This window comes from Sus scrofa, chromosome 2 (assembly GCF_054392235.1).
Source record: "Sus scrofa isolate SSC_HxYL_T2T_F1_AM1 chromosome 2, Sscrofa_HxYL_maternal_Yorkshire_Landrace_v2.0, whole genome shotgun sequence".
NCBI lineage: Eukaryota > Metazoa > Chordata > Mammalia > Artiodactyla > Suidae > Sus > Sus scrofa.
Genome location: NC_139384.1, coordinates 152,790,616 through 152,815,865, shown reverse-complemented (window position 1 = coordinate 152,815,865; position 25,250 = coordinate 152,790,616). Strand labels below are relative to the sequence as shown.

Genomic DNA, 25,250 nt, shown 5'->3' with positions numbered 1-25,250 from the left:
TTTCTCTGCTGCAAATCTCAGCATCTCGTGTTTGGCTTACTGCCTGTTGGGCAAACAAACCTGGTTCAGTAACACTTCCCCACCCTCTGGGACACTTGGCGGTGTTTTTTGTTTTTTGTTTTTTGTTTTCCATGTGAGAATACAGGTGAGGTACTGGGAGTTCTGGTTGGCTCAGTGGGTTAAGGATCCAGTATTGTCACTGCTGTGGCTCGGGTCACTGCTGTGGGGACTTCCGCGGGCCTCGGGTAGAGCCAAAAACAAACAAAAAGATGAGTTACTAATTAATCCTCACTCAACACAGGTCTAGCTTTTCTTTGCTAGAATGTAGGAATTGTGCTCGGTAGGAGAAAGCTAGGTGCATGTGGGAAAATTATATTAGAAATATCTCATTTCTCAGTTTCAGGATGAGGATGTGGAAAATAAGAGATCGAGGACCTTGGCCAGTATGTCTCAGTTTTACATCTCCACTTTATTTATTCGTTTCTTTATTTATTTCTTTATTTTGCTTTTCAGGGCCGCATCTGAGGCATATGGAGGTTCCCAGGCTAGGGGTCAAATCAGAGCTACAGCTGCCGGACTGCACCACAGCCACAACAATGAAGGATCCAAGCCGTGTCTGCGACCTACACCACAGCTCACTGCAAAGCCGGATCCTTAACCCGCTCGCTGAGCAAAGCCAGGGATCGAACCTTCAACCTCATGGTTCCTAGTCGGATTCATTTCTGCTGTGCCACCACAGGAACTCCAACACCTCTACTTTTAAGAAAGCTGTTACTTTAAAAATTGTGCATCACTCTATTGTATACCTGTGACATATAACAGCATACATCAACTATACTTCAATTGAAAAAGAAAAAGAAAGCTATTCCTTTCTAAATAAACACAAAGACCTTGTCAGTCAAATAAGGAGAGGGGAGAAGTGGTTCTTCAGATCAACTTTATTCTCTCAGAACCTAATTCTAGCCTTAGAGTCGATACATGAAGTCCGCAATCTCTTCCACAAAATCGCCAGTTAAATATCTGAGGATTTTCAGGAAGTCGGACTTGGGCGACAGGAGGTTAATAGCAACCACCACGACGAGGGAAAAGTTAAGGAAACTCCCTGGGTTTGAGTCTCGAGGATACCGGCAGGGGACCAAGAGCCCTGGCCTGAGGCACTCGGGATCTTCCTTTCCCCATCCCGGACAAGCCCGGGGGCGCATGAGTCATCAGGGCACACTGCCTAGTGCCAAGGATTCTAGAGGCCTTGCAAGATCCTTCCGGTTAGGGCCCCACTCCTGCTGCGTCAGGCAGGCAACATCCCTCATTGCAAAATTTCGCAGAAGTGTAGCGAACGTGGGTGGTTGGGAGGAAGAGAGGTGGGAGGTGGCAGAGTTCAAAGAGTAGGGAACAGAGTGACACCCCCCGGATTACACAAACCCCCAAAGTCTGCCAAAGAGTGAGGACAGATAGCGTTTGTGGAGCCTGGAAGCCAGGGAGTGCCGCGGTTAAAGGAGCCACAGCCCTTTCGAGAGCCGGCGGGAGACGCAGAGGCTTTGAGGACCTTATCGACCATGGTGAGTGTGTGCACGAGGGCTGCTCGAGGAACCTCAGGACCCGCAGGAGCGAGCGGCGCTAACCTCCCCTCTCTTTCCAGGTGCGCTTGCCCTGCCCGTTGCTGCTGCTGCTGCCCCTGCTGCGTGTGTCTGCGGCCACCCCGGAGCCCTGCCAAATAGACGACGAAGACGTCCGCTGCGTCTGCAACTTCACGCATCCGCAGCCGGACTGGTCCAGCGCCCTGCAGTGCGTGGCTGCCGTCGAGGTGGAGATCCGCGGCGGCGGCCGGAGCCTGGAAGAGTTCCTTTTAAAGAGCGCCAGCGCCAACCCGAAGCAGTACGCGGACATGCTCAAGGCGCTGCGCTTGCGGCGACTCACGGTGGGCGCTGCGCGGGTTCCTGCTCAGATTCTGGCCCTGGTCCTGCATGCGCTCGGGTTCTCCCGCCTCAAGGAACTGACGCTCGAGGACCTGGAGGTAACCGGCCAGGTACCGCCGCCGCTTCAGGAAACGCCGGGACCTGCGCTCACCACCCTCAGACTCCGTAATGTGTCGTGGGCCACCGGAGGTGCCTGGCTCGGCGAACTGCAGCAGTGGCTCCAGCCAAGCCTCAAGGTACTGAAAGTGGCGCAAGCAAGCTCGCTTGCCTTTCCGTGCGCCCAGCTTCGCGCCTTCCCGGCTCTCACCACCCTGGACCTATCTGACAATCCCGGGCTGGGCGAGCGCGGGCTGACTGCAGCTCTCTGTCCGCGCAAGTTCCCGGCCCTCGAGGATCTGGCGCTGCGCAACGCGGGGATGGAGACACCCAGCGGCGTGTGCGCGGCGCTGGCGGGGGCGGGCGTGCAACCCCACCGCCTGGACCTCAGTCACAACTCGCTGCGCGCCACCGCCGCGGGCGCCCGGGAGTGTGTCTGGCCTGCCGCCCTGAGCTCTCTCAATTTGTCATTCGCTGAGCTGGAGCAAGTGCCTAAAGGACTGCCGCCCAAGCTCACCGTGCTTGATCTCAGCTGCAACAAGCTGAACAGAGCGCCGCGGCCAGAGGAGCTGCCCGCCGTGGATGACCTGACCCTGGAAGGGAATCCCTATATGGATCCTGAAGCCCTCCAGCACCAGGAAGACCCGATGGCCTCTGGCGTGGTCCCACCCTGTGCGCGTTCCGCCTTGACCATGGGGGTGTCGGGAACCCTGGCGCTGCTTCAGGGAGCCCGGGGCTTCGCCTAAGGCCCAAGGAAGGGGAATTACTGGCTCAGACTGCCGTGGCTCCGGGGGAGCCTCCTCAGGACAACTCAACCAACCACCCCTCTGCCCCACCTTCATTAAAATCTTGAACAACAGCTCGTGGTGTCATTCACTCAATAGATGTTACTGGGCCTTGCTGGATGGGGATCCATTCTATTTAAGCTTTCTTCATTCGAACTCCCTAAAATCCAAATATCTGCCCTACCTTGGAAGAGAACTGCAGGGGGAGTGCACAGGAGGGGCAGGGAAATGGTGGCCTGTCTAGGGAGTTTGGGGATGGGAACGGATGCAAGATGCTGTCATTAACAATCTGTCCCAGGGAGTTCCCGTCGTGGCGCAGTGGTTAACGAATCCGACTAGGAACAATGAGGTTGCGGGTTCGGTCCCTGCCCTTGCTCAGTGGGTTAACGATCCGGCGTTGCCGTGAGCTGTGGTGTAGATTGCAGACGCGGCTCGGATCCCGCGTTACTGTGGCTCTGGCGTAGGCCGGTGGCTACAGCTCCGATTCAGCCCCTAGCCTGGGAACCTCCATATGCCTCGGGAGCGGCCCAAGAAATAGCAGCAACAACAACAACAAAAAGACAAAAGAAAAAAAGAAAAAAAAAAAAAACAAAAAAAAAAAACAATCTGTCCCTGAACCAGAAATCTTGCGATTATGTTAGTATACTGCGTATAGCTTGTTCTTTGATTTGTGAATAGGGTAACATCCGAGACCCTTCACAGCTTCTTGGAGGCTTCGAAGGGCAATTAACAATATATGTATGTCCTCCAGAAGGAGTTCCCATCATGGTGCAGCGGAAACAAATCTGACTGGGAACCATGAGGCTGCAGGTTCGATCCCTGGCCTCGCTCAGTGGGTTAAAGATCCAGCGCTGCCTTGAGCTGTGGTGTGGGTTGCAGACTCGGCTCAGATCTGGCATTGCCGTAGCTGTGGCATAGGCTGGCAGCAGTAGCTCAGCTTTGACCCCTAGCCTGGGAACCTCCATGTGCTGATGGGCGGCCCTAAAAAGCAAAAAACAAAACAAAACAAAACAATATATGCCCTCTGAACCACATTATCTGAGACCCAGGACAACGGCCAAGAGGTACTTGTAAGGGTCCCTTCTTCTTTACATCAAGGCAGCAGCCACACCCATCACAGATCTGCCTTCAGGGGACCTCAAGAGGAGTTGGGGGGAGGCATGTACACATAGCCCTCCAGCCTGGCTCCCTCCAGCGCCCAGAATCACACAGCTAGGAATGGAGATTGCAAAGTAACATTGATGGGAGATTTACACAGGTCATCAGGCCACAGACTCAAAGAATCATAGGGAACAGCTAAATAATCTGCCAGTCTGTGGGGCTGACTCCACACTGACTCCACTTTGTCAGCTCCACCTTAGGCCCACAGCCCTACCCCCTCCCCTTTCTGCACAACTGAGCTTTAGTCTTCTCACAAGGAAGGCACCCAAGCCAGACAACTTACCTATCAACTTTTACTCATCTGACAGGAAAACTGGAAGAATGCCTTTTGCTGACACGGACGGTTAATGGTCAGGAGACACCCTCCACCCCCTCCACCCAGTTCCCTTAGATGCAGATGTGCTTTTTACTGAGTAGTCAAGTTCTGTTTTTAGCTTTAGTCCCTTTAAATCCTAGGTACCCCCCCACACACCTTCCCAGAGTACGGCTGTGAATGCCTCTGGATCCTGGCCCTATGTATGTTCACAATACCCGCTTATGTCAGTAATGTGGCTGTATGTACGTACCCACAATAAACTTCAAAACCGCACTTTATGGTGTTGCCTGAATTGATTTTGGTCTCAAAGTTCTCTCTCAGTTCGGAGGATATTTATTATTCATTCTCTCTGCCTCTCAACACTTTTGCATGTGGATAGACAGTTTCCCAATTCTACTGTTTGAAAAGCCATTGAATGGTCTTGGCATCTTTGTCGAAAATCATTTGTCTATATGTGTGAGGTTTTATTTCTGGGCTCTCTATTCAATTCCATCAGTCTATACCTCTGTCTTTTTTTTTTTTTTTTTTTTTTTGGTAGGACCGTACCTGCAGCATATGGAAGTTCCCAGGCTAGGGGTCGAATCATGGCTGTATCCACTGACCTACATCACAACCACAGCAATGCCAGATCAGAGCCAAGTCTGTGACCTATACCACAGTTCACAGCAACACCAGACCCTTAACCCACTGAGCAAAACCAGGGATGGAAGCTGCATCCTCATGGATATTAGTCAGGCTCGTTACTGCTGAACCACAATGGGAATTTCCTTTTCCTGGTATTTTTGATTGTATGCTTGTTTGCTATGGCTGTGGCCGGCAGCAGCTTGGTGTGGTACCTCCGTTCCCAGACCAGACCTAGGCCACAGCAATGAAAGCAGGAGTCCTACCCCTAGACCCCTGGGTAACTCCCATTTTGCCTAGTTTTTAATTGTTGTTTGTCTTTTTGCATTTCACTAATGTGTAATGATGTTGAGCATCTTTTCCTGCACTTTGGTTATTTTCTCTGGAGAAATGGCTGTTGAAGTCTTCTCCCCATTTTTTTGGTTGCCCCCGTGACGTATGGAAGTTTCCTGGCCAGGGATAAAATCTGAACTGCAGCTAAGACCTATGCCACAGCTGCAGTGATGCCAGATCCTTAACCAACTGTGCTACAGTGGGAACTCCTTTCTCCATCTTTTTTTACTTGGGTTGTTTGTGTTTGGTCACTGAGTTGTAGGAGCCCTCTATATTTCCTGGATAAATTTGCAAATATCTTCTCCCATTTTGTAGGTCGTTTTTTCATTTTTTTCATATTTTTGATAATGTCTTTTGATGCACAAAAGTTTTTAATTTTTTTTTTTTGTCTTTTGTCTTTATAGGGCCACACCTGTAGCATATGGAGGTTCCCAGGCTGGGGGTCTAATCAGAGCTGTAGCCACCGGCCTGCACCAGAGCTACAGCAATGCCGGGACCGAGCCTCATCTGGGACCTACACCACAGCGCACGGCAACGCCAGATCCTTAAACCACTGAGAGAGGCCTGGGATCGAACCCGCAACCTCATGGTTCCTAGTCGGATTCATTTACGCTGTGCCATGACAGGAACTCCCAAAAGTTTTTAATTTTGATGAAATTCAGTTTATCGTGTTGTCTTCTGTCATGCTTGCTTTCGGTGTCATATCTAAGAAGTCATGGCCAGATTAAAGGTCATGAGGATTAATTTCTGTATTTTCTTCTATGAGTTTTATAGATTTAGTGCTTAAATTAAGCAAATTGCTCAGTGTGAGTTAATTTTTGTGTATGGTCTGAGATAAGGGTCCAATTTCACTTATCTGTATCTGGATATCCGGGTGCCCCGGTGCTTTTTGTTGAGAAGATTAATCTTTCCTCAATGAATGTTCTTGACATCCTTGTCAAATCAACTGAATAGAAACATGCATTTATTCTGGACTCTCACGCCTCTCTCGCTGAGCTCTCTGTTTATTCTTATACCAGTACCACAGTGTCTTGATTACTGTGGCTTCACAATAAGTTTTGAAATCAGGAAGTATGAATCCTCCAACTTTGTTCTTCTTTTATAAGACTTTTCTGACGATTCAGCATTTGTTGAAATCCATATGTACTTTAGAAGGAGGAATAGTAGCTGAGAGTGAAGTAATGAATAAACAAGTTATGCAATGAAGGAAATCCAATATTACACTCACATTTCAAAAGAGGCTCAGAGAGGAGCTCCCTTGTGGTGCAGCGGGTTAAGGATCCAGCGCTGTCACTGCAGTGGCTTGGGTTGCTACTATGGCATGGATTTGATCCCTGGCCCAGAAACTTCCATGTGCTGTGAGCATGGCCAAAAAAAAAAAGAAAGCTCAGAGAAAAAGATGAAACATCCCTTAGTTCTTAGTTCAGTTATGCCAGATGTCTAAAGGTGAGGCCATATAATCCTGAGACCGCTTTTGCTTCTGGAATCTGACAAGATTGAGGAGAAAACTGCCAACTTGAGTGGCCTTGCTGTGGGAGATATTTTGATCCTAAAATATGAGGACAGGCTGAACTAATTACTCCCTTTTTTTTTTTTTTTTCTTTTTAGGGCCACATCTGTGACATGTGGAAGTTCCCAGGCTAGGGGTCAAATCGAAGCTGCAGCTGCCAACCTACACCACAGCTACAGCCATGCAGGATCTGAGCCTTGTCTGTGACCTACAGCCCAGCTCACGGCAACACCAGACCCTTAACCCACTAAGCGAGGCCAGGGATCAAACCTGCATCCTCATGGATACTAGTCGGATTCGTTTCCACTGATTCACAACAGGAGCGGCAAATTCCTTTTATGTTTCACGCGACACCTACATAATGAGATAGAGTAAAACACTGGAATTGTTGGTAAGAGTATAATATCAATACTGATAGTCAAGTGTTTGGAGGAGTTCCTGTTAGGGCTCAGCAGGTTAAGAATCTGACTAGTATCCATGAGGTTGCAGCTTTGACCTCTGGCCTCTCTCAGTGGGTTAAGGGTCTGGGGTTGCCGCGAGCTGGGGTGTAGGTCACAGACAAGGCTCAGATCCTGCGTGGCTGTGGCTGTGGTGTAGGCTGGCAGCTGTAGACCGATTTGACCCCCTAGCCTGGGAACCTCCATATGCCGCGGGTGTGGCCCTAAAAAATAAAGAGAAAAAGAAAAAGAAAGAAAAAAGTGTGTGGAAAAATACAAGCTTCCTATGCCTACCCCACACGGATTCCTCCAAATGCTAGGTATATTCATCTTGTTACTATTGCTCTTCCTGTTATATAAAGGCTACACCAAATGTACATGATCAGACAGCTGTGCTTGGTTTGGCCATAAGGGATCCTTGGTGAAAAGCCAGGGAGCAGCTCATAATATAATAAATAACATATTTGATCTTCCTTTCAGTTGCAGGCACAGAGCTTCAAAAAAAACAAAAAACAAAAAACAAAACCTTTGTGGAGTTCCCGTCGTGGCGCAGTGGTTAACGAATCCGACTAGGAACCATGAGGTTGCCGGTTCGATCCCTGCCCTTGCTCAGTGGGTTAACGATCCGGCGTTGCTGTGAGCTGTGGTGTAGGTCACAGATGCGGCTCGGATCCCGCATTGCTGTGGCTCTGGTGTAGGCCGGTGGCTACAGCTCCGATTCAACCCCTAGCCTGGGAATATCCATATGCCAAGGGAGAGGCCCAAGAAATGGCAAAAAGGCCAAAAAAAAACCAAACAAACAAAAAAACCTTTGTAATTTCCTGAGCCATAAAAGTCTGTCTTGAGTTATGCTAATGATGTGACTTCTGGCAGGTTCCCTAGATAGCGTCAGGATGGAGGAGGCTGCTCACAGAAACGAACAGCCATATAGATGGAAGGACCTGAGTTGACTTCGATCACATAGTCTATGATTTAATTAATCTTGCCTACATCATGAAATCTCAACAAAAAACACTGAGACGTGAAACTCAGGGAGCTTCCTGGCTGGTGCACAGAGTGATGTGCTCGGAGGGTGTCACACCCTCGCGCCCCAGGAATAGGAGCTTCTGTACTCAGGACCCGTCCAGACCTCATGCTACATACCTCTTCATCTGACTGTTCATCTGTATCTTTTATAGTTAAAAAGGGAATCATACGCAGAGTATTTTCTTGAGTTCTGTGAGTCCTTCTTGTGAATCACTGAACCTGTGAATTAGAGAACCAATCTGCAGCCACGTCAGACAGGACTGCAAGTAGCCTGGGAATCCCACCTGTGGCTGGAATCTGAAATCAGGGTAATCTTGGGAGTTCCTGTCGTGGCTCAGCAGTAATGAACCTAATATCCATGAGGACACAGGTTCAATCCCTGTCCTTGCTCCGTGGGTTAAGGGTCTTGCGTTGCTGTGAGCTGGGGTGTAGGTCGCAGACATGGCTTGGATCCTGAGTTACCGTGGCTGGGGCGTAGGCTGGCAGCTGTAGCTCCAATTTGACCCCTAGCCTGGGAACTTCCATATGCTGCAGGTGCAGCCCTAAAAAGCAAAAGCAAAAAAAAAAAAAAAAAAAAAAATGAAATGAGGGTAGTCTTGTTGAGGAGCTTGCATTTTACTTTATTTTATTTTATTATTTATTTATTTTCTTTTCCAGCTGCACCCGCAGCCTATGGAAGTTCCTGGGCCAGGGACCAAATCCGAGCTGCTGCTGTGACCTATGCCACAGCTACAGCAACATAGGACCCTTAACCCACTGCACCAGAGTGGGGATCGAACCAGCACCTCCGCAGAGACCAGCTGGATCATTAGTCCACTGCACCACAGGGGGAACTCCAAGGACCTTGCCTTTTAACCTGCAGGATCTAGCGCTAACTCCAGGTATTTAGTATCAGAATTGGACTGAAACACAGGACACCCCATTGGTGTCAGCGAATTGGTGTCGGATACAGTAAGTATGATGCTTGGATGAATTCTGTAAGTCGTTCCATGAATCATGGAAGCTTCAGGAGTAGTAGGAACAGCTGGAAGTGTAGACAGCCAGTCCAAGGGAGGACCCTGGCGTTGGAGACTCGCGTCTGAAGTAAGGGCAGTCTTATGGCAACTGTGCTCTTACCTGTGAAATTTGGCCAAACTCTGGGTGGTTGGTGACCGAAGCAATTTCATCACTACATGGAACATTATTCAGTCATAGGAAGGAGAGAAGGACTGATGCGGGCTGCAACATGGATAAACCTTGAAAACCAGCAAACAAACAAAAGCCAGTCACAAAAAGAACGAATGTTACATGAGTCCATTTATATGAAATGTCCAGAATAGGCAAAGAGAAACAGAAAGTAGGTTAGTGGTTGTTTAAGGGCGAGGATGGGGTGGGGTTAAGGAGCTGATAGTAAAGGAAATCAAGTTTCTTTTTTCTTTCTTTTTTTTTTTTTTTTAGGGCCGCACTTGCGGCACAGGGAGGTTCCCAGGCTAGAGGTCAAATCGGAGCTGTAGCTGCCAGCCTACACCACAGCCAGAGCCACACCAGAACCAAACCGAGTCTGCAACCTGCACCATAGCTTCAGGGTAACGCCAGATCCTTATCCCATTGAGCAAGGCCAGGGATCAAACCTGTGTCCTCATGGATGCTAGTCAGAGTCATTAACTGCTGAGCCACGACAGGAACTCCATGGAAACCAAGTTTCTTTATAAGGTGGTGGAAATGTTCTAAAATTAACTGTGCATGGAGTTCCTGTCGTGGCTCAGTGGTTAACAACCCGACTAGGAACCATGGGGCTGCGAGTTCAATCCCTGGCCTCGCTCAGTGGGTTAAGGATACGGCATTGCCGTGAGCTGTTGTGTAAGTCGCAGACGCGGCTTGGATCTGATGTGGCTGTGGCTGTGGTGTAGGCCCACAGCTATGGTTCCAATTTGACCCCTAGCCTGGGAACCTCCATGTGCTTCGGGTGTGGACCTGAAGAGACAAAAAAGACAAAAGAAAGAAAGAAAGAAAATTAACTGTGCTGATAGTTACAGATATCTGCAAAACTTACTAAAAATCACTGAGACATACACTTCAAATGGGTCTATTATGTGGTATATGAAATATATCTCAATAAAGTTGTCATTTTTAAAAGGGTGGTTATCTTTTATAAATACATGCTGGAAGAGCTATGGATGAAATATAAAGTGCTGGGAATGTGTTTCGAAAGAATCCACTAGGGGTGGAAAGGGGAACAGAAGAAATGAGGCTGGCGAGAGGTTGGTGATTGCTGATGCTGAGTGCTTGGAGGGTCATTAAACTATTCTCTGTGCAGTTATACATGTTTGACATTTGCCAAACATTTAAGAGGGAGAAAAAAACCAAACCCATGCAGTATTCTGGGTCACTCAGAAAAGAGGGGACGGTCACCTCCTTTGAAAAGTTACTGTTTAGAGGCCCCGCCCAGAGCTCTCAGATCAGGGAGATGAATTATTAAAGGGAATCGGAGAGGCCCAGAAGCCATGGAGGATGGAGAGGCAGTGAGCCCCGGGGCTGCTTTGGGCCAGGCCAGCTCAGCCCCCTCAGCCCTCAGCGATAAGCCCCAGGCCAGGCTGACAGTGGTGGTGGAAGTAGAGCAAGGGAGAAGACTGGGTAAGGAGCCCCGGTGCATCATCTCAGAGGCAAGGCAGCTTGGGGCACAGGGGAGGGCGAGGCCGGCTCCCGTTGGGAAGCCGGAGCAAAGGGGGAGGCAGGACTTAGGTTCTGGGAGTTCAGTCTCCCCTATGAGCACTGATACGAAGTCCACCGTCTCAGGCCCCGAGGAGACCCGGTTCCCCATGCTCTTCCCGGAGGGGCCCGCGAGCATCCGCCTGCGTCAGCACGGGGCTCTGGAGATTCAGGTGGAGAGGGCTTGGGCTGGGCTGGGGTGGGGTGAGTGCAGGAGAAGATGGGAGTGACACGGCTGACACCCGTCCTGCCCATAGGAACAAAGCGTCACCTTTGACAGAGTCCTGGGTTCTGAAGCTGCTCAGGTAGGGGGCTCTGAGAGGGTGATGGGGGGAGCACTCAGGACCCTTGATCCTGGAGTGCTGAGTGCTTCCTGAGCCCTTTGCCCTGGGACAGGGGCATGTGCCTGTGTCTTTCTCCAGGAGGCAGAGCAGGAGTTTCTTGCACGAGTCCAGTCCACGCTGGGCTTGGTGGGCAGAGGGTACAGTGTGGCCCTGCTGCTTCGGGGTCGGGACACAGAGGCACCCCGGCTTGTACCTCAAGTGAGTCCCAGAGGAGCCGCCAGGCATCGCTGTCATGAGCCTTAGGAGTTGCCCCTCCGGGAGCCCTTGAGAACTCGCCCTCCCCACCCAGCTAAGTGCCACTCCCCTAGGGCCCCCAGAGTGCTCTGTGGTCCATGCAGGATGTTGCCAGAGTCAATCCATGGAAGCTATTGAGAGGTCAGGGAAGTGGGAAGCTGGGGTCCACGAGGTGAGGGTTGGGAGGGGCGGCGTGCGAAGATCAAATGTCCAGGGAAGTGTAATTGTCAGCTCTTCGTAATACAAATAATGATAATGAACTTGAAAGTTTTGTTTGGAGGCTTCATCAAAATGCTCCCCAAATCATGTGATTGCCTCAGAACCTTGTCAAGGGCAAACAGCAGATGTCACTGAAAATGTTTGCTCACTCGTCTGGCTCGCCGTGAACCATGAGGGCTAAGGGCTATTTCTGCCCTGGCCGCCAGGTCCACAGCACCCAGCACAGGGCCAGGCAGATTCTGGCCTCTTTGGAAGAATAGATTAGTCTTTCCTCAGTCCCCGCTGAACACTTTCTCCGCTTCAGCTGCTGCAGATGCTGTTTGAGGAAGCTCTTCCGCTCAGGGGCTCTGATGCTGTGCTTAGTACTCTCAGCCTGGTGCAGGTGAGGCCTGGGGCGGGGCGGGGAGGCCTGGGGAGCCGAGGGCACGGGGAGGCTGCAAAAGGGCCCGAGGCTTGCAGGCAGCCTGAAGAGCCCGAGGCTAGCCCTACCCTGCTGCTCACCAGCTTGCCCTTCTGGGGTCTCCCTTTTCCTGCCTGAAATGGCTGGATTTGGGTGCCCTGCTTGGCCCATGGGTGCTCAGTGGGAGGATCATGTGAGCCAAGGGCTGGGGAAAGTTTCGGTTTGTAAAAGATGCTGTGCTTGTGTGATCCCAGCTCAGTCCTAGTGGGAGACCTCAGGACCTGCTCGCTCCAGGGACGGAGAACCTGGCGGTGCTGGATGTAGCCCCTCTGGGCTTGTGAGTGTCCAGAGCCCAAAAGGATCGGAGGGTGTTTGTCTTAAGGCAGGGCTGACACCACAAACCAAACCACTGGAGGCTTCTCCCCACTGCCACACAGGGAAGGGAAGCTCTGAGCGGGAGCTCATGCTTACGCAGCCTGGGTTTGCTCCCAGGACTCGCTCTCACCACCTTTCCCATCCCATAGCTCTACCCCTCTCACTCCTCTCACCCCATCCACTTATATCTCCACAACTCAGTTCTACCATCCTGGGTGATCTGAGGATCTCACTAAGCAGAACTTCAGTTTCTTCGTCTGTAAAGTAGGAGCAATCCCAACGACCCTGTTTCCCTCGCTGGGCAAATGATAGGAGAAAAAACAAGATCATGAAATGAGAGGCTTTTAGGGGCTATACGGAGCTTGGAGCCTTGGGGATGGTTCTTACAGGCTCTTGGGACTCCCATGGGCTCCCCACACAGAGATTGTGGGGGGCTGGACAGAACCCTTGTGCTTAGGAGCTGAGTTCAGCCTCCCCTTCTTCCAGGGTGGTGGAAAATGCCAGGGAAGTGGAGGTGTCTGACTCAAGAGCTGCCTCAGAGCTGTACCTGCAGGCTAAAGGTGGTGAGGGCAGGTGAGGACAGGAGGGCATGTGTCACTGCATCCTGACCCCCTAGCCATGTGGCCTGACCTTACACTCTTCTCCACAGGACCTGCTCTCTGCTCACTGTCACTATGTCTTGCCCAGCTCCTGACCCTCCTGAGGGGCCTGGGACTCAGGGCATGTGGCGAGGTGCCTTGCGGATCCTGCAGCTCCCGGGATCCCTGTAAGTCTGATGGAAAACTTCTACCAGCTTTGGGGAAGGGCTGGGGGTGGCTGACATGTGGATGTAGAGGCCCAGGGCACATCAGAGTCACCTCCTTTCCTCACCTCTGACATGCGGAAGGATTTGCTCCCTTTGGTAGTTCTTGTAAGGCCGGTCTACTAGCAATGAGCTCCCTCAATTTTTTTTTTTTGTCTTTTTGCCATTTCTGAGGCCGCTGCTGCGGCATATGGGAGGTTCCCAGGCTAGGGGTCTAATCGGAGCTGTAGCCGCCAGCCTACGCCAGAGCTACAGCAACTCGGGATCCGAGCCGCGTCTGTGACCTACACCACAGGTCACGGCAACGCCGGATCGTTAACCCACTGAGCAAGGGCAGGGATCGAACCGGCAACCTCATGGTTCCTAGTCGGATTCGTTAACCCCTGTGCCACGACGGGAACTCCCAGCTCCCTCAATTTTTATCCGCGAATATATTGCTTTCTCCTACATTTTGTGGCCATGCCCATAGCATGTAGAAACTCCTGGGCCAGGGATCGAACCCGAGACTTAGCAGTAACCCAAGTCACAGCAGTGACAACACTAAGTCCTTAACCACTAGGACACCTCTCCAACATTTTTGAAGCATAGTCTTGCCAGATATAGAAATCTTAGTTGAGGAGTTCCCGTCGTGGCTCAGTGGTTAACGAATCCGACTAGGAACCATGAGGTTGCCAGTTTGATCCCTGCCCTTGCTCAGTGGGTTAAGGATACAGCGTTGCCATGAGCTGTGGTGTAGGTAGCAGACCCCAAGTTGCTCTGGCTCTGGTGTAGGCCAGCAGCACCAGCTCCAATTCTACCCCTAGCCTGGGAACCTCCATATGCCGAGGGAGCGTCCAAGAAATGAGAAAAAGACAGAAAAAAAGAAAAAAAAAAAAAGAAATCTTAGTTGAAAGGTTTTTTCCTTTCCACACTCTATTTTATCTCACTGCTTTCTGGCCTCCATAGTTCCTAATGAGGGATTTATTTCTAATCGTATTGAAGATCTCTTGTACACAACAAGCTGTTTCTCTGTTGTTTTCAAGATTCTTCCTTTTGGAGTTCCCACTGTGGCACAGCAGGTTCAGGATCTGGCATTGCCGCAGCCATGGTGTAGCTCACTGCTATGGCTTGGAGTCGATCCCTGGCCTGGGAACTTCCATAAACCGCATGTGCAGCCAGAACAAAACAAAACAAAACAAAACAAAAAAATATATATATACACTTTCTTTGACTTCGGTTTTTAAGTTTGATTATAATCTGTCTTGGTATAGATCTCTTTGGATTTATAATCCTTAGATTTGTTGAGCTTCTTGGATGTGTAGATTCATGTCCTTCATAAATTTGGAGGAATTTTTGAGCATTATTTCCTCAAATATTCTTTCTGCCCTTTTTCTCTTCTTCCTCTGGGATTCCCATTATTTATATGTTCGTACTCTTGATGGCAGCCCACAGGTCTCTTAGGCTCATTTTCCTTTATCCTTTTATTTATTTATTTTTCATTCTGCTCTTTAGACTGGATAATTTTATTTGACCTATCTTCAGGTTTGCTGAGATTCTTTCCTTGTTCTTGCTCAAATCTGCTCTAGTGAATTTTTTGTGTGTGTGTCTTTTTTGTATTTTCTAGGGCTGCACCCGTGGCATATGGAGGTTCCCAGGCTAGGGGTCTGATCTGAACTGCAGCTGCCAGCCTACTCCACAGCCACAGCAATGCCAGATCCTTAACCCACTGAGAGAGGCCAGGGATGGAACCCACAACCTCGTAGTTCCTAGTCGGATTTGTTTCCACTGTGCCACGACGGGTACTCCTCTTTTTCTTTCTTTTTTTTTTTTTCTTTTTTGCTTTTTTAGGGCCCCACCCATGGCATATGGAAGTTCCCAGGCTAGGGGTCGAATCAGAGCTACAGCCACTGGCCTACAACACAGCCACAGCAACATAGGGTCTGAGCAGCATCTATGATCTATACCACAGCTCATGGCAGTGCCAGATCCCGGACCCACGAGTGAAGCCAGGGATTGAACCCACATTCTCATGGATACGAGTTGAATTTGTTTCCACTGCACCATGATGGGAAATCCTGAGACATCGTTTTCTGATTTAGTTTTCTGAACATATGTAAGACAGTTGATTTAGAGTCCTTGTCTAGTAAATCCAATTTATGCTTCCTCAGAGACAGTTTCTGTTAATTTTTTTTTGCTTTTTAGGGATGCATTGGTGGCATATGTAGGTTCCCAGTCTAGGGGTCCAATCAGAACTATAGCTGCCTACCTACACCACAGCCACAGCAATGCAGATCTGAGCCATGTCTGCAACCTACACCACAGCTCATGGCAATGCTGGATCCTTAACCCAATGAGCAAGGCCAGGGATCAAACCCACAACCTCATGGTTCCTAGTCAGATTTGTTTCTGCTGTGCCACTATGGCAACTCCCAGTGTCTGTTAATTTTGTTTTGTTTTGTTTTCTTTTTTTTTTTTTTTTTTGTCTTTTTGCCATTTCTTGGGCTGCTTCCCGTGGCATATGGAGGTTCCCAGGCTAGGGGTAGAATTGGAGCTGTAGCCGCCGGCCTACGCCAGAGCCACAGCAACTCGGGATCCGAGCCTCGTCTGCAACCTACACCACAGCTCACGGCAACACCGGATCCTTAACCCACTGAGCAAGGCCAGGGATCAAACCCATAACCTCATGGTTCCTAGTCGGATTCGTTAACCACTGAGCCACTCCCACTGTTTTCTTTTTTCCCTGTGAATGAGCCATATTTTCTTATTGCATTCCTAATAGTTTTTTGTGGTTCGAAATGGGCCAATTTGAGTATTTTTTGTAAAGACTATATTCTTTATTGTGAGTAATATATTCTTTATATCTCAACTCTCCATTCCTTTTGCTTGGTGCTCTAAATTTGGACTATGATAATGCGGTAACTCTCAAAACTGGATCCTTCTTCTCACTAGGGTTTGTCTTGTTGTCTGCTGTGGGTATCAGCCATCTACTTTCTTAGTTACTTTTCCAAACAATTTTTACATATATTGTATTAGTCACTGAAGTCTTCATTCTACTATCTCAGAATGACCCGACATAGGATTCCTTAACCTCCTGGAATGCCCCCGCCCCCCCCAAAAAAAGAAAGAAAAGAGAATAGAAAGATGAGGAAGAGGAGAGGAAGAGGGAAGGGGAGGAGGAAAAGGGAAAAAGGGGAAGGAAGAAAGAAAAACAGAAATACCTTCTCCAGGTTTCTACAGATTGGTTTCATGTTGCATCACTCCTTCTGTGATTATCCAGGCTATTTACAACACTGCCTGAGCCTTACTTCCTGCTTGCTCTGAGTCCCAAATCAGACAGTGATGAAAGCCTGTGGTCTCAGGTCTTTTCTGAGCATGCATCCTGCCCTGGACAGGCGTGTGGCTTTCTCGGTTCCCTAATACATGTGGGAACTTTTCAAAACCCTTGGTGTCCCCAAATTTCACTCCCAAACTTTTCCTCCCAGTCTTTCCCTGTGGCTGTTGTTTGCCCCAACTGTTATTTTTGCGTGTTCTTTCATCTCTCTGTGGTTTGGGGGACTGTCCTCTGGCATAGCTCCTCTGTCCTGAGCGAGTTCCAAGATAAATGAAATAAAGGGAAGTCCCTTTTGTCAGTCCTTTGTGGGAAACCCCAGACAGTCAAAACAGACAAACACAATGTCTTAGGAACGAGAGCTACTCTGTTCCCTTCAGAACCAGGTACATTCCACCCCCACCCCGACTCCAGAAATGTGGGCTGTGCTGGGGAGAAGGACAGGCCAGGATAAGTTAAAAACATCATCAGGGTCTCTTACCATATTTAAGTTGCCTTTCTCCTGGTTAAACATTCACTTGATTTCTGTAACCTTTGACTATTCCCAGAGTTCAAGTAAGGTTGATTCCAACCACTTTTTGCTCAATATTTCCAGAGAGTGACAGATCCCCAGAGTTTCCTACTTTGCCATTTTAGTTGATGTCACTTTGCTTTGCCATTTTAAAATAGCAGGGGAGGAGTTCCCGTCGTGGCTCAGTGGTTAATGAATCCGACTAGGAGCCATGAGGTTGAGGGTTCCATCCCTGGCCTTGCTCAGTGGGTTAAGGATCCGGCGTTGCCATGAGCTGTGGTGTAGGTTGCAGACGCAGCTCGGATCCCGAGTTGCTGTGGCTCTGGTGTAGGCTGGCAGCTACAGTTCCGATTCAACCCCTAGCCTGGGAACCTCCATATGCCGTGAAAGCAGCCCAAGAAATGGCAAAAAGACAAAACAAACAAACAAACAAATAAATAAAATAAAATAGCAGGGGACAATCTGCCATTGGGTTGTATTCTTTTTATTGAGATGTAAGAGCTCTTTATATATTCTGGGTATAAGTACCCTGTCGGATATATAATTAATTCTTTTTTTTTACTATAAGAATGTATTATTTGTGTAATTTATTTACTTATTTATTTTTGTCTTTTGTCCTTTTAGGGCCACACCCGCGGCATATGGAGGTTCCCAGGCTAGGGGTCTAATCAGAGCCGTAGCTGCCGGCCTATGCCAGAGACACAGCAATGTGGGATCTGAGCCATGTCTGTGACCTACACCACAGCTCATGGCAATGCCGGATCCTTAACCCACTGAGCCAGGCCAGGGATCAAACCCACAACCTCATGGCTCCTAGTTGGATTCGTTAACCACTGAGCCACGATGGGAACTCCCTATTTGTGTAATTTAAAAAATAATAAAATAAAGATCTGTGCAAGGTGGCCGGTCTGTCTGGTGGTGCAGAAGTGACTGGAAAGAGTCAACGTTTCCATCAGAGTGTGATTTGGGCCGGTTTCTTTCTCCAACCACTAGTGGACATCTGCTTTCTTCCCCGCCCCCCCTCTGGCAGAGACTGTCCCCTGCTGCAGGTGCTCGCAGGTACCGCTGTTGGTGAGAAGATGGAGGGCTCCCTGCCCTGGATTGTCCTATGGCTCCTGGAAGGAAACAACTACAGCAGTCTTCTTCTTCGCCTGGACCCTCAAGGTGGCCTGGGGAGGGTGTGGGGCTCTTTGGGAAGCTCTAGGATCTGGCCTTAGGCCTCCCCCACTTCTCATTCGTCCAGCTGCAGCCCTAGCCCTCGTGAGCCCAGAGAGAGCCTGACCCTCTGGGCGGGCCAGGATTCAGAAAGGTCCCGGAAAGCCTGGGCTGCCAAAGCCTGGAGAGGCAGGGCCAATAGTAAGAGCAGCCCCTCACCCTTTCAGAGGCCTTCAACAGTTTACCAAGCTTTTTTTTTTTTTTTTTTTTTTTTTTTTGGCTTTTTAGGGCTGCACCCGAGGCATATGGAAGTTCCAAAGCTAGGAGGACAATCAGAGCTGTGGCTGCTGGCCTACACCACAGCCACAACAATGCTGGATCCGAGCCTCGTCTGTGACCTACACTGCAGCTCACGGCCAAGTCGGATTCGTTAACCACTCGCCACGACGGGAACTCCGAGGATGCAGTTTTGATCCCTGGCCTTGCTCAGTGGGTTAAGAATCCAGCATTGTCGTGAGCTGTGGTGTAGGTCTCAGACGCAGCTCGGATCCCGTGTTGCTGAGGCTGTGGTGGAGGCTGGCAGCTGTAGCTCCTATTAGACCCCTAGCCTGGAAATCTCCATATGCCTTGGGTGCGGCCCTAAAAAGACAAAAAACAAAGCAAAAAAAAAAAAAAAAAAACAAAAAACCACAAACTGCGTCCTCATGTATACTAGTCAGATACAGGAACTCCCTACCAAGCATTTTTCACTGACTGATAGCTGTGACTCTTACCACAACCCCATGAGGCAGACGGAATTTATGGTGATGGGAGGCAGGTTTCATTCATAGACGAGGAAAGAGAGGGTGCTTGCCTGTTTTCACACACCCGTTAAAGATGAGGCATCTTTGAAGTGACATGATGTCAGAGATTGGGGGGCAGTCAAGTGCAGGGAAAAGATCAAACAAGAACACTCACGAGCTGATAACCGCTGAGGCTGGGTGATAAGCAGACGGATTTCCTATCCTCTGAATCCGTGTGAAGTTTGTAATTAGTAAAGGAGTGCAGAAAACGGTCTGGCCCTCTGACCGACCACAAAAGGAGCAGACACACATTCATTGAGCCAACACAGTCCCAGACCTCACCCCGTGCCAGGCCCTGTGGAACGAGGAAGATTAAGTTGGGGCCGTTCGCACTCTCGTGGACAAAGCAGGAAGGGAAAGAAGTGTGTTTGTGTACAGGCCAGTCTGGGAGAGCGATTCAGGTCCCAGGCTCTAGTGTCAGACGGAACTGGGCTTGAGTTTCAGCGCTGCCACTCACCAGCAGGTCGCCCGGCCTCTGCGAGCTTCAGCGGTCTCCTCTGGAAAAGGCGGAGGGAGGCAGGGGACATGAGCGCGGCTGTCTCGCAGGAGTGCTGCGTGAGGAAGAAGAGGCCACCCATGAAAAGCCTGGGCACACACACACTACCATCAGGCACATGTAAAGGCCTGACAGGCGCTCGCTATTTTTATATGCAGGGCTATTTATTAATGCACAGGTAAAGCGCCCCTGAATTCAGAGGAAGGAGGCATTCATTCTGGGGCTTCCCTTACTAGGTGGCAACCTGAGCTTGCTCCAGGCTGCTCTCTTGGGGGCGGCAGGAAGGAGGATGCAGGTGAAACAGGTGAGGCCCACCCTGTGGGATGCAGGAGAAGAGGCCCGGGCCCGCCGCGCTGCCCTCAAGAGCTTACGTTCGGGTCTCCTTGGGGACACCCTGACAGAAGGTGGGCTCAGCCAGCTGGGCAGAGCTCTGCGGGAGTTGCGGGTGAGCAAGGTGAACCCTGGAGGTGCCTGGGCCCGTGATGGCCAGAGCCCACCTTGAATCCTCTCTCCATAGGTGGTAAAAGCCTGGAGCCGGCGCTCAGGAAGCCGGATGCTCAACGTGGTTGAAGCTGAGGCTGCAGGGCTCCCAGAACCCCAGGTGGGTCTTCCCATTCAACCTCTTGGGGGCCCCACTGATGTCTGCCTTTTTCTCCTCTGTTTACAGGGCACTGTGAGGAGGCCCTTCCTTCCTCCCTTAATTAATTAATCCCTTAATTGTTTTGGCTAAGTCCACGGCATGCAGAAGTTCCCAGGCCAAGGATCAAACCCACATCACAGCAGCACCTGAGGCAAAGCAGTGACAACGCAGGATCCCTAACCGCTCGGCCACCAGGGAACTCCCATGTATTAGCTTAATGGTTCCCAACATTTACTGACCACTGACTATGTGCCAGGCACAGTGTCACAAAGGCCCTGGTATATCCCGTCCTCTTGGGGCATACAGTCCCCTGGAGAGAAACAGTTACACCGTAACCAGTGCTCTGAAGGGCTCTATGCTGGCGTCTAAGTTAGTCTCAGCCAGAAAGGGAAGGAAGATTCGTGGAGGACACTGAAACCTGGAGGAGGTGGCGGAGAGCAAAGGTGAACGAAGGACATTCCATCAGAGACAGTAAGAGGCAAAGCCTCAGAGGTAAGGGAGCGCTCAGCGGGATTGCGAGCCACTCAGTTTGCTGCAGTACAGTTTGAGGAAGGGAGTCAGGAGAGTCAAGCAGGGTCCTGGTCATACCGGGCTCTGTAAATCTCCGCAGATGTTTGGACTTTGTCTTGAAAGTCAAGGGGAAGCCATAGGAGTGTTTTAAGCAGGGAGGACAACACTGTTCCCACTTTTCAGGGGAGCAAGCGGAAGCTCAGAGAAGTGATCTAAGGATTCCAGGGTCACTGGGAAAATCAAAGGCAGCAGAGGCACCAGCACGTCCAAGTCCCTAGACTCAGTAGGGCGCTCTTTCCTCCCCTTGCGGTGGCCTCTCTTGTGCAGAAGGGGGCGCAGTCTTCCGTGATTTGATGGAGGGTGGCTGGAAGCCTGCTCGTCCAGTTTCTCCTGGTCTTTCCCTTTCCATAATTACTTATGCTTTGTATTTACAGCCGCGGGCCTTGGGAATTAGCCCAGTAAATGCCCTCCCCCTTTTTTTTTTCTTTTTAGGGCTGCACCCATAGCATATGGAGGTTCCCAGGCTAGGGGTCTAATAGGAGCTATAGCTGCCAGCCTACACCACAGCCACAGCAATGCCAGATCCAAGCTGTGTCTGCGACCTACACCACAGCTCATGGCAATGCCGGATCCGCAACTCACTGAGTGATGCCAGGGATCAAACCCGAAACCTCATGTTTCCTAGTTGGATTCGTTTCTGCTGAGCCACAAGGGGAACTCTAAACACCCATTTACTGAGTGGAGCTGGCCACTGTTCAAGCTTTGGGTGCCTTATCCCATTTCATGCTCTCTGCAATTTCTATCAGCTCCATTTTCTGGGTGAGATAATTGGAGACTCAAAAGACTGACTGCCTGCCTGAGGTCATACAGCTAAGAAAAGGACGGGCTGGGCCCTGACCTGTTGGATTTCAAAACCCATGCGGTCCTGGGAGGAGAGGTTTGGAATTCTCAGTCCTAACATATTCTCAGCAGGTGACAGATTCAACAGCAAGCGTCGGCCCAGGCCTCCAGCGGGGAGCTGGGTCTTTCCTCCTTTCGTGTGCTCAACTGCGTTTCCCTCCAGTGGCGGGAGGAACAGCATCTGTAGGACCTGGGCTCCAGCAAATGCATCCTCTCGGGGCCTCTGAGGAACAGGTAGTACCTCCTGTGCCCCCAGAACAGCTGGAAGCTCTTGGGAGAGTACAGAGTTGCAGCCCAGATAACGTCCCCTGCTCCCCTTGCCCTAACATCAGGGAGAGCAATGGCGCTGCGAGTAAAGGCCCCGAAGGGCTGCTGGATCCCTAAGGAACGGGTGTGGGAAGGGGCTGTTTTCCTACTGGGCTGGATGTGGGGCATGGGATCCCCAGGGCCTCCATGCCACCCATTGGCAGAATCAACACCTCTCCTCTTCCCCCACGGCCTCTGAGTCTCTGTCCAACCCAGCGAGTATGGATGTAATTCTAGGGGCAGCCCCAGTAATGAGGCTCTTTGGAAAAATTGGGCCCTGTGTCCCAAGGCTGTGTACACACACGGGCTCCTGGCTGATGCTATCAGGCCCAGCAGGCCCCAGACGTGCCCCTGCAGTTCTTCCTGGCTCAGGCCCGGAGGCAGAGACTGAGAGAACAGCACCGAATTTGGGTCCAAGAGGAACTGAAGCATTTGGAACAAGAGGAAGAGGTGGTGGCTGGTGGTCGAGTCAAAGGCCTGGCGGCAGGAGGAGAGGTGAGTAGGGCGCTTGAGGCGCCTTCTCATATGTCCAAGCATTGTGCTGGGGGCTGGGATCCAGCTGCAGTCACAGCAGATTGGGCCACACCCTCTCCCGTGGCCCTCACAGCTTTGCAGGGGATAGATGAGGCAATTCTCAGTGCTAAGCGAGGTGAACGGAGGAGCGAGTGGCTTGTGCGAATATAGAGGTGTACCTGCCCCAGGCTAGAGTGGATCAGAGAAGATGACGTCCAAGATGGGACTTAGAAGACAAATTGGCCAGAGGAATTCACTAGACTCATAAGGGCAGTCTGCGCTCATTACAGAGGCACTCGGTAAACATAACTTGTTTAAACAAGAAACAAAATTTGTGTGCACAAAAGAGAGAGGGAGAGAGAAGGAGAAAAAAAAAGAAAAGAAGGCAAGAAAAGAACAGAGTTCCATGGAGTTCCCGTCGTGGCGCAGTGGTTAACGAATCCGACTAGGAACCATGAGGTTGTGGGTTCGGTCCCTGCCCTTGCTCAGTGGGTTAACGATCCGGCGTTGCCGTGAGCTGTGGTGTAGGTTGCAGACGCGGCTCGGATCCCACGTTGCTGTGGCTCTGGCGTAGGCCGGTGGCTACAGCTCCGATTCAACCCCTAGCCTGGGAACCTCCATATGCCGCGGGAGCGGCCCAAGAAATAGCAGCAGCAACAACAACAAAAGACAAAAAGACAAAAGACAAAAAAAAAAAAAAAAAAAAAAAAAAGAACAGAGTTCCTTGATGGCTTAGCGGATTAAGGATCCGGGTTGTCACTGCTATGGCACGGGTTCAGTCCCTGGCCTGGGAACTGCTTGCCATGGGCACAGCAAAAAAAAAAAAGAAAAGAAAAAAAAATTGTGTGCATGAAGGTGGGGTAGGGGTGGGTGGGAGGCATGTCCTGAGAAGAGCATTCCATGTGAGCACAAGGTCAAAGGCAAGCAATGGCAAAACAGGTGCTGAGTTTTGTGTATTGTCCACCTGGCTGGAGCCTGGCAGGTGCAGGGTCGGAGGCAAGGCTAAAGGACTGTGTGTGCCACGCCTGTAGATTTGGACATTACCCCAAGGAGGAGAGTAAACTGTTGAAAGGCACCTATCATCTCAGTCCTGTTGCTCACTAGCCATGTGAATTTGGGCAAGTGAGGTCACGTCTCTGATCCACTGTTTCCAAATGTGTAAAACTGCAACTACCTCAAAGGCTGTCGTTAGATAAAATGAGACAGTAAAATAAAGCATGCCGGACGGAGCCCGGCATGCAGATCGCATGCAACCAAGAGTATGTGTTATCACTCAAGGCCTCCAAGGAGCAGCAGAGATGGCACCGGGAGCAGTCAGTGCTGAGACTCCAGCTGGAGGCCCTCCAGGCAGAACGGGACACTGCGGAGCAGGACCTGGTGGCTCTCTATGACCTGCACGTACAGGCTGCCCGAGCTCGGACGTGCCACGTGCTGCAGGTCAGTGGGGACAGAGGGCACGCCTTGACCTGGTTCCAAGGCTGGTTGACTGACGGGAATCTCTGAATCTGGGCACAGGTATTCCGTGCCTGGCGGGGGCTGTGGGAGGAGCAGGTCACGGCTGCAGAGTATCACTACCGCAGCCTGCTGGCTGGCGTCCTGCAAGACACCATCGACCTGGCCACACAGAACCGGGAGCTCCAAGCCCAGAACCAGCAGCTTCAACAGAGCAGGCTGCGAGCAGTCAAGCCGGAGGAGAAATCTGCTGATCAGGAGTCCTTTGGGGGCAGTGTCCTCCCTCCTCAGTCTTAAAAGTTCTGGAAGGGACAGGAAGTTGGGACACAACAGCCAAGCAACCTTCCTTATGGACAATCAATACCACCGCTCATCAGGTCTCATTCCGCTGAGTCCCTAATAGCCCTTATTTGATTCAGCCTTCTCCACCACCCCACACAGTAGGAGGTACCATTTGGCCCCCTTTTCAGAGATAAGCCAACCAAAGCTAGAAGAGGTTAAGGAACTATTTAAGGACAGTAAGCCAGTAAGTGACAGAGCCAGAATCCACACTCAAGCCTGGTGGGCTAGATACGGTACCACGCTGTGGACAATACTGGCTCACAAGTTGAAATGTGCATTGGTCTCACCTAAGGAGCTTGCTGGAGTGGAAAAAAAGAAAAAAAAGAAAAAAAAAAAAAAAAAAAAGACTCCCAAACCCCACCCCCTAACATTCTGCTTCAACAGGTTCAACAGGTCTGGGACTTTTTTTGTTTGTTCTTTTTAGGGCCGCACCAGTGGCAACCAGTGGGAATGGAGGATCTCAGGCTAGGGGTTCAATCAGAGCTGCAGCTGTCGGCCTACATCACAGCCACAGCAACGCGGGATCCGAGCCTCATCTGTGACCTATACCATAGCTCACAGCAACACTGGATCCTTAACCTACGGAGCAAGGCCAGGGATCGAAGCTGCGTCCTCATGGATGCTAGTCAGATTGGTTTCCACTGAGCCACGACAGGAACTCCTGGGACTTATGTTTTTTTTTAACAAGCTTACTAAGTAGTCTACGACGGGAGCAGGGCCTGACATCCCACTGGTCACAAGCAGGGATGACAGGCAAAAGTATGTGAGGGATCCAGAGATGAGAACCAAAACCACTCTGAGTCCCGAGTTCTCTAGCCTTCGGTTTACAGCTTGTCGTGCTGGCCAGCACCTTCCATTCCCAAGACTCCTTCCAAATTCTCCAGGGCCCAAGTTTTGTGCTTCGGAGAAATCTCCAAAGCTCTGTGACATTATCTTCTCGGCTCCATGGAATCCTCAAAGGAAATAATGCTGCTGGCAACAGCTGGGAGAAAACAGCCTTTTCTGTTTCTTTTGTT

General features: G+C 50.5%; 2 protein-coding genes across 2 annotated transcripts; both read left to right on the top strand.

Annotated features, from left to right (window-relative positions):
• The first annotated feature begins 1,216 nt into the window (after positions 1-1,216).
• On the top strand, positions 1,217-2,867 carry CD14 (CD14 molecule). Its single transcript, NM_001097445.2, is given in 2 exon segments — positions 1,217-1,556; positions 1,637-2,867. Coding segments are annotated over 2 exon segments (1,122 nt in total). The 5' UTR covers positions 1,217-1,553; the 3' UTR covers positions 2,756-2,867.
• Positions 2,868-11,588: 8,721 nt separating this feature from the next.
• LOC100513976 (uncharacterized) lies at positions 11,589-25,227 on the top strand. Its single transcript, XM_085011735.1, has 12 exons — positions 11,589-11,636; positions 11,988-12,065; positions 12,338-12,420; positions 12,945-13,031; positions 13,108-13,224; positions 18,109-18,242; positions 19,808-20,016; positions 20,089-20,172; positions 21,694-21,855; positions 22,300-22,422; positions 23,719-23,877; positions 23,956-25,227. The coding sequence occupies exons 1-12, from the start codon at positions 11,589-11,591 to the stop codon at positions 24,187-24,189; spliced, it is 1,518 nt and encodes a 505-aa protein (XP_084867861.1). The 3' UTR covers positions 24,190-25,227.
• Positions 25,228-25,250: the final 23 nt, after the last annotated feature.